The sequence below is a fragment of the Dendropsophus ebraccatus genome, chromosome 8, assembly GCF_027789765.1.
Source record: "Dendropsophus ebraccatus isolate aDenEbr1 chromosome 8, aDenEbr1.pat, whole genome shotgun sequence".
Lineage (NCBI taxonomy): Eukaryota > Metazoa > Chordata > Amphibia > Anura > Hylidae > Dendropsophus > Dendropsophus ebraccatus.
In genome coordinates this window covers 69,975,438-69,984,681 of record NC_091461.1, presented here as the reverse complement: position 1 = coordinate 69,984,681, position 9,244 = coordinate 69,975,438, and the positions used below count along the sequence as shown (strand labels likewise).

The 9,244-nt window shown below is 43.7% G+C and overlaps 1 protein-coding gene across 2 annotated transcripts in view; it reads right to left on the bottom strand.

Moving 5' to 3' along the window:
• Window positions 1–231: 231 nt before the first annotated feature.
• LOC138798641 (microsomal triglyceride transfer protein-like) overlaps window positions 232–9,244 on the bottom strand; it is a 63,786-nt gene continuing 54,773 nt past the window's right edge. For both annotated transcript variants that reach the window (XM_069979180.1, XM_069979181.1), the window contains 2 exons: window positions 4,355–4,525; window positions 232–521 (listed from right to left, as the gene is read on the bottom strand). In XM_069979180.1, coding sequence (XP_069835281.1) covers window positions 356–521; window positions 4,355–4,525 — 337 coding nt within the window. In that variant the 3' untranslated portion in view covers window positions 232–355. The remainder of the gene's footprint in view (window positions 522–4,354; window positions 4,526–9,244) is intronic.

Here is a 9,244-nt window from a genome sequence, read left to right as displayed (position 1 = left end):
CAACCTTTTCCCCATGAGTTATGTCTCTAAGTGGCTCATGCTCCAACTTAAAACAATACAGTGGTCAGAGTTATAATGTGCACAATAGGAAAACTCAGAATGTGGATTCTTGATAACAATGCACCTTGGGCTTCACCTGTGATTTGGAGCATAAAGCATTTTTCTGACAGTAGGCATGTACTACGAGTATCTGCATTATGAAGAACACCAGCACAAACTGATTTCCCTTCTAAATAGATTTTATTGACCTGCTGAAATTACACAGTCATCCTGCTGGTGTGTGACAAGTTGAGTCCACAGCTCTGGTAATTAGTATGGCTCCTTGGAATAGAGCTGTAATAGACGCCTGCTGCTGTCAGAGAATAGTGCTTATATCCTCTGCATCTTTCAATGTCCTACACATTTCAGAGTTTGCATTATGAAAAGGAAAATCTCGCCCCCACAGAGTAGATGATCTTCTCTTCCTTACTGTACGTGTTGCATTGCTCACTGGAAAGGTTTCTGTAAGAATATAGGTCTCTCTGTATAAAGAAATAGAAAATAAGTCAGGCAAGAACAGTATGGATCATTTTATATTTTCGTTATTTCTGCATCCTATAGCATAGATGTTATTGTATACTGACCTGCTGCTGTGCATGGAACTCAAGCCCATTCAAGTAAACAGGGCTGTGCATCAAGATCTGCACAGTGCAGGGAAATAGTCTCTGTTCTTATAACTTTCAAAATCTAAAGCAACAGTAGATCTTATATAAAGCAAGTTTGCAATATATATTCACTATTTTTTGTTGTTATCATGCTGTAAAACAAAGCTGAACTTAGACTGGGTTCACACTGTGTTTTTGCAATCCGTTCAACATATCCATTTTTATCTGGTTAATTTTAATGGATAGAAAAACATAGTCAACACTACTTTTGTGTCTGTTAAAAAAAAACGCATCCGTTCCAATGCGTTTTTTTATAATGGAAGTCAATGGATAAACGGATCCAAACAGATGACACACAATTGCATCCGTTTTTTGCATCTATTTTTTACATAAAACATACAGTATATGTTAAACAGATTGGAAAAACGCAGTGTGAACCCAGCCTAAGTGCAAATGACATGGGAAACATGGAACTTCCTGTGTTTAGACCTTTTTTTCCCCCAAAAGAGCCACAACATAGGCAGTGCCCTGTTTCCCATTATAACTAAAAATAAATAAAATAGTCAGTGTAAATAATAAACTTGTCCTATTTCACATTACCTGCTGATTCAGATTTTGAAAGTTATAACACAGTGACACTACTGTATTCAGTTGCACTGCAGCTACCCAAATCCTAACCAATCTGAAGGTTTTATCAGCCTAGGTCCAAGTGTACCACAATACTATTGGTTCATAAAGAAGCCTTTACCTACAATTCTCTTTACTGTGACATCACTTAGTCCCTTATCTTTTTATTTACTACTCCTGAGCGCTCCTTGCATCATTCCTGCACTGTCAAACAAATCACTTTCTGTGACAGGCGTCTGTAAATCATTTGCATGGTTCCATGATTTTATGAAGAGTAATGGCACAGTGGCCACAAGAACCCAAAGAGGTGCAGGACAATGCCTAAATAATCAGCATCTAAAACAGCCACCCTTCCCTCTGACAGCTTATAACAATGGCACCTCACACCTATGGGTCCCCTAAAAGCACATTAGATGAAGCCATTATACAAAGTCCCACAGTCTCTGCATCAATCACTCCAGCCTTTAGCCCACTGACCTTGTCGTGATGAACTTTGTCATCACTCCAACCCCCAGCTTACTGATACACAACTGAAGGACAGGCTCAGAGCCTTACGGCCCTTTTACACAGAGCAATTGTAATTGTAATGATTGCAGGGTTTTAAAAGTTGTTGTAGTGCATGCATTCCTTGAAGGATAACTTATGGCCACTCAAACGATCCAGAGATCCTTCCTACTGCTCTGCCGACACAAGTACGGAGCCATGTAGTAGGCTTTTTAAATGAATGCTGATCTGGAAGATTGGCCCTTGCATCTGCAGTAATCTGCCCGTTTAATACCAATTAAAAATAACATAAATGTTTCTCATATCCTCCAGGTGCCACGAGCAGACCGTCTACACTCTAAGATGTCAAACTATTCCCATTTATCTTTTACCTTAAAGGGACTATGTCAAGATATAAATGTATCACCTAACTACAGGATAGGTGACAAGCATCTGATCATGGGGTCAATCTACTGGAACCCCCACTAATCAGAAGAATACAGGTCCCTCTTCTACAGAGTCCCCTTTACTACAGTGTTCAAAATAGATTTACCATCAAATTTCTCATACCAGATCCTGTTTTCTCCCTGATATCAGACACTGAGCACACACCTCGCACTCTTATAATACAGCTCTACACTATTACAGCTAAATCCTAAAAAATGGTTGCAGTATTTAGTTATACAAAGTAGAGACATGCATTTCCCTATAAACATGAGCGGCTCTGGGCTTAAGATAAAGCAGACTGTTAGTAAACTCGAGTTCTCTCATCTCCGCATTATCAGCAGTCTAATAGGAGCATGAGACATATTTTGTCTCGGGAAATAGAACTCTTGGTGGCTATTACAACAGAAAAGAAGTGGAGGATTGGTAAGTAATGCAAAAGATAAAGATGGCCTTATGTGTGATGATTCAAGGCAGTGAGAACAAATATTATTACGTAATGGCCATTATCTATAAAGCAGCTGTAAGACTGTAAGGAATTGTATAGATCAAACTGTGGTTTAAGGGAACATTTTGTGCAGCGCCAAAGATGTGGGCTTTATTTAGACATACAGTATATATATATATATATATATATATATATATATTTTTTTTTTTTTTTTTAATTATTATTTATTTATTTTACTCATAATGTTATCCTAGATGATCAGAAACTTCTATTAGTAGACAACTTTACTGTTACACTAAAGGTGGCCATACACCTTCAATAACTAATGGCTCTCAGTTAGTTATCTCTCCTTTCCTCCCCATACACAGGAATGTTCAGCATGGCCAAGCGTTCCTGTATTCTCTATATAGAGGGGAGGGTTACAGGGTTTATCCAGCAAAAATATTTTCAAAAAGTTATATAGATTTGTAATTTACTTCTATGTAAAAATTCTTAAGTCTTCCCATACTTATCAGCTGCTGTATGTCCTGCAGGAAGTGATGTATTCTTTTCAGTCTGACACAGTGCTGTCTGCTGACATAGCTGTCCGAGACAGGAAGTGTCCAAAGGAGCAGAAAATCCCCATAAAAAAATCTCTCCTGCTCTGGACACTTCCTGTCTCGGACAGAAATGTCAGCAGAGAGCACTGTGTGAGACTGAAAATAAAACACCATTTCCTGCAGGACATACAGCAGCTGATAAGCAGTGATGAGCGAACACGTTCATAAATGTTCGTACGAACATGACGCTGATTGTTCGTGTTCACTGATCACAAACAATTTGTTCGAAGATAGAATTAGGTATATAGGTCATTTTAGAACATGCAAACTTTTATTTCCCGATGTACGTATCTGTGCAATTGACACTTTCTACCTGATAATCTGTACACATGTGCGGAACTCTAGACTGAAACGTATGCAATGTCGTGCATAGACCATATGTACACTTCTACTGTACGTTCATTATTTTTTTTGTGAATTTTCAGCGGACACAAAACTTGTTTTTTACCCAGCTGCTATGAAGCCCGCCTAGGTAACTGTCCACCAATAAAATGAAGTGATTTTAGAGCAGAAAGAAGACACAGAAAAGTGTTATACAGGTATATAAGCTGGTGGATGGTGCAAAGAACCAGTAAGGCGCATGACAATATCACTTTAAACAGCTATATCTGCTGTGAGTGGCAGTTAAGGCCAACAAAAGTACAGAGTACCTTTTACACTGGCCAGTGGGAAGGGAATGGGCAGGAAATGAGAGCCGATTTTGCTCATGTGGCTCATTACATTTCTCACTCAAAGCCTCTAGGCATGTGCTGGAGAGGAGCACATCTCCATTATGGGCCCCTTCACACATTCTTCCTATCACATTCTAGCATTTTAAAATGACTGAAAAATAAAATAAAATAAAATTTTCTGATGACTATTTAGCGGCATATTTGGTGGTATTTGTTATTTAATGAATTTACTGTACTTCCATGACCAGAATTACGCTGCAATATCAGTTTGGCCATCAGTTACACAGTTTTTACAACATCTTCTATACTATGTTGTAATCCTGTACTGCTTTCCACATTCAGAATGCCAGCAGGGAACTGTTTCGTGAAAACTAAGCAAGGTGCTGAAACCATTGGGATTGGGCTATTGTTTAATCCTGTGTCCTGTGCTCCAGTTACCTGTAAGGCATGTTATCCTGCCGTAGCTCCAGACACATCTGCATCGGTAAGCCTGTAAACTGCATTACTGAGTCCAGATTTATGGAGGTTTCTGCATCGGCTTCGGCCTTCATGAATACACGGAAGAAGGAGGTATCAATTTCTATTATGAAGTCTAAGACAAGGCCAGCTCTAGGAGAGAAAATGGTATTAAATTAGATTTTTTATATATGTAGTAAGGCAAGTTTACAAATGGAAACTTTAGCTGTGCAAGTTTGTTTCCATTGATACCGGATTCCATACACTTTGGTTATCAGGATTCATACGTGTGTGTGTGTGTGTTTGTGTGTGTGTATCCTATGATCTGAAAAATTGTGTTTATTAAAGTAAACAATGAAGATTCCCAGCACATGACTGCAAGCAGATGTAGTGGCCACAAGGGTTTGTAGCAGATGGTAAAGTGCAGGGCTAGCTTGGTGTAGTAGTGCATTGAATATGTCACATAGCAGGGTACAGATGCTAGTGTACTCTACTTAGTGTACCACACACTGATTTGACAATAAACTGTTTCAGTGATACAAAGTGCAGGCGAATAACTTCTGACACTAGAATTCCGTGAAACAACTGTTACCCTGTTGAATAACTCTTGTGCAAATATCCAACTATTTTTGTCAGGAATTTGCACTAGCCTGGTGTGAACTGGATCTGTTTTTGCCTTTTGTTTGACACACCCGCATTTCTTTCAGTCTCCTGGCAGTGTAAGGGTTACACTGCTCACTACTGGCCTTGATTGTTGCAGCTGAGTGATTTCTTTGACTGACAGTTTCCTCTGCCTCTCTGGAGCCTGGGTGATCAGAGCACTGGTCCAGTGAGGATCCGAACCGGGCTCTTGGTCAGCATAAAACAAGGCTGAGGCAGAGTCCCAGCGCTGGCTATTTATGTTAACTCCTGGTCCCAGCTTCCCTGTCTATTCCTGCGAACCCCTCTCCTAATCCCTCTGTTTGACTCGACTTGTTATCTGACCTTCTGCCTGACTATTTGACGATCCCTTTGCCTGATGATTTTGTACTGCGATACCTGTTTGGATTTGACCCGGCCTGTTTACCATTCTTTTATGTTTGTTTGGCCATCTCGTTCTGTGTGCACTTTATCAGCGTAGGGAACGTCTACGTGGTTGTCCACGGCCGCCTAGGGCCAATCGAGGCAAGTAGACAGGGACAGTGGGTGGGTTAAGACCTAGGGCCCACTGTCTGGTTGTGTCTGTGCCTCCCTGTCCTGACAATTATACATGCAAAAGAACACTGCAGAGACACCATCACATGTCTCGACGTCAGTGAACTAGCCAGACCTTCCCTCCGGGAAGGAACAACCAAGCCAAAGCGTTCTCCAGTCAAGGAAACCACCTCAGCAAGGTATCCATCCACAGACAGCTGTTTCGGGGTTTTTGCCCCTCATCAGTGTGGAGCAGGTTTCTGGCTAGTGGGAGCAATGACTAGTATGTGCATGCAAAAGGACGCTGGTTGACCTCAGGGAGATCAACCAAAACACCGCAGAGACACCATCACGTGTCTCAACGTCAGTGTATTCTAGAACATTGCCCCCTGGGAAATCGAATATGCAAAAGAACACTGCAGAGACACCATCACATGTCTCGACGTCAGTGAACTAGCCAGACCTTCCCTCCGGGAAGGAACAACCAAGCCAAAGCGTTCTCCAGTCAAGGAAACCACCTCAGCAAGGTATCCATCCACAGACAGCTGTTTCGGGGTTTTTGCCCCTCATCAGTGTGGAGTAGGTTTCTGGCTAGTGGGAGCAATGACTAGTATGTGCATGCAAAAGGACGCTGGTTGACCTCAGGGAGATCAACCAAAACACCGCAGAGACACCATCACGTGTCTCAACGTCAGTGTATTCTAGAACATTGCCCCCTGGGAAATCGAATATGCAAAAGAACACTGCAGAGACACCATCACATGTCTCGACGTCAGTGAACTAGCCAGACCTTCCCTCCGGGAAGGAACAACCAAGCCAAAGCGTTCTCCAGTCAAGGAAACCACCTCAGCAAGGTATCCATCCACAGACAGCTGTTTCGGGGTTTTTGCCCCTCATCAGTGTGGAGTAGGTTTCTGGCTAGTGGGAGCAATGACTAGTATGTGCATGCAAAAGGACGCTGGTTGACCTCAGGGAGATCAACCAAAACACCGCAGAGACACCATCACGTGTCTCAACGTCAGTGTATTCTAGAACATTGCCCCCTGGGAAATCGAATATGCAAAAGAACACTGCAGAGACACCATCACATGTCTCAACGTCAGTGAACTAGCCAGACCTTCCCTCCGGGAAGGAACAACCAAGCCAAAGCGTTCTCCAGTCAAGGAAACCACCTCAGCAAGGTATCCATCCTGACAATTATACAGTCTTGTATGACACAAGGAAATTACAACTTTTCCACATGAAAGTAAGATCTTGAAAACCTCCAGGCATGGACACACAAAATATTAGAAGTTGGAAGAGTTTTTGGTATACAGTGAATAGCCCCCCCCCTTTTTTTTTTTTTTTTTTTTTTTTGTTAAAATGAAAAATACTTATAAAAGTTATATGATTTATTTACATTGCATTCAGGAGGTCCATATTTACGTACATTTATTTACAGACATGATGAGGCTGACATCTTGAGAACATTTTAGAGAATGTTTTTTTTTCCCTCGGAAAGCAGAATGAGCTCACATCACAAAGAAATGGTAGCTACAGAGGAGTTGATCTCCTAAATGTGTATGCAGGGACCCAAGATCTTGTAGTACGGAAAGTGTTTCCAGTACAAAGTGCTCTTGTAATGCAGCTGTAAATCTCCATTAAACTCTGACTTAAATCCATGTAAATGTTATTGTGCAATTTATAAGTAACACAAATCCCAAGAAGATTTGACTTCAGGCACTAAATTTCTGCTTGCAGTTCATCCAATCTAAGAAGTGTTCTATGCTGTAAAGTTGTATGGCATAAAGTGGACTTGTGGAATAGTAGACGTATAGTTAGACTTATTCATTTTGACTCTATATAACTCAACATGGTTTATGGATAAACTAAACGAAAATAGTAAATGTCTGTAAATGGGAAAACATGAATCGAAAGGCAAGAAGAAGTAGAGGCAATAAAACATGAGTGTCAAGACACGATATAACACAGGATCGAATGGGTTGAATAATGCAGAGGCTATTTGGTGGGGAGGGAGCAATAACAAACCTATGTGCAATACAATGCAATGAAGGTGAATGGCAAAGAGAGAACGGTATTATATCTTGTAAGGAGTAAGAAGAAACCATAAGGAACTAAGAATATGAAGGCCATATAGTCTATGCTTTTAAGGAAAGGTACTGGTCATAATAGGGAGTTGGAGCCGTGTAATGTGTCAGGGCATGTGAACAAATAGTATTGAGCCCACATATTTCTATTGCTGCCATATTCAGCATACATGGATTCCCAATACACTTCTATGGGATGACATATTCCCATCTTTGTAAAATATGGTTTTCCTGGCCTTCTTCAGCCTATTTGTGCCTGCTGGAGGTTGCCAGGAGACCAAGAAGAGCAGAGCTGACTATATGCAATCTGCCTAGCTCCCATTGACTTTAATGGGAGTTCTATAAAGAGTATAGCACAAGGAGCCACATACGCTGATTACATAGCCCATAGGGCTACACTATTTATGCATCTCCTATTAATGTCAATGGGAGTTATACAATTCACATAAGACAGCTCGCTTGGCTGGTTTTGACTTCTTGGCCACCTTCAGCAACCGAAAACAAGCCAGGGGGATTGGGGAAGATGGGAATATCGTTTTAAGAGAATTAAAGAAAGAAAAATTTTGGGCACTAAAGTGTACTTAAAGGGGTTGTACACAGTGGCGTAGCCACCGTGGTCGCGGGGGTCGCCGCCGCGACCGGGCCCGCCACAAGGGGGGCCCACGGGGCCCCCCGATCAATCACTCTTGTGACCGCAAGCATTGTTTTGCTTGCGGTCACAAGAGTCTGGCTCCGTCTTTCCCCGGCTGCTGCGCGGCTGCCGGGGGTGTCGCGTCTTACCCCCGGCAGCGCGCGCATCCCAGAACTCCCTGCGCGCCTTGGGCCCTGACTTCCGGTTTCCGGCGCGCAGGGAGTTCTGGGATGCGCGCGCTGCCGGGGATAAGACGCGACACCCCCGGCAGCCGCGCAGCAGCCGGGGACAGACCAGGAGGAGTGAGAATCAACGTGGGAGCGCGATGTCAGGTGAGTTAAGTTTTGTTTTTTTTATCAGCCTGTACGGGTGGGGGGAAAGGAGGGGGCCATCTATGAGGGTGGGGGGAAAGGAGGGGGGCATCTATGAGGGTGGGGGGAAAGGAGGGGGCCATCTATGAGGGTGGGGGAAAGGAGGGGGGCATCTATGAGGGTGGGGGGAAAGGAGGGGGCCATCTATGAGGGTGGGGGGAAAGGAGGGGGCCATCTATGAGGGTGGGGGGAAAGGAGGGGGCCATCTATGAGGGTGGGGGGAAAGGAGGGGGCCATCTATGAGGGTGGGGGGAAAGGAGGGGGCCATCTATGAGGGTGGGGGGAAAGAGGGGGCCATCTATGAGGGTGGGGGGGAAGGAGGGGGCCATCTATGAGGGTGGGGGGAAAGAGGGGGCCCTCTATGAGGGTGGGGGGGAAGGAGGGGGGCATCTATGAGGGTGGGGGGAAGAGGGGGCCATTTATGAGGGTGGGGGGAAAGAGGGGGGCCATCTATGAGGGTGGGGGGAAGGAGGGGGCCATCTATGAGGGTGGGGGGAAGGAGGGGGCCATCTATGAGGGTGGGGGGAAGGAGGGGGCCATCTATGAGGGTGGGGGGAAAGAGGAGCAATCTATGAGGGTGGGGGGAAAGAGGGGCCATCTATGAGGGTGG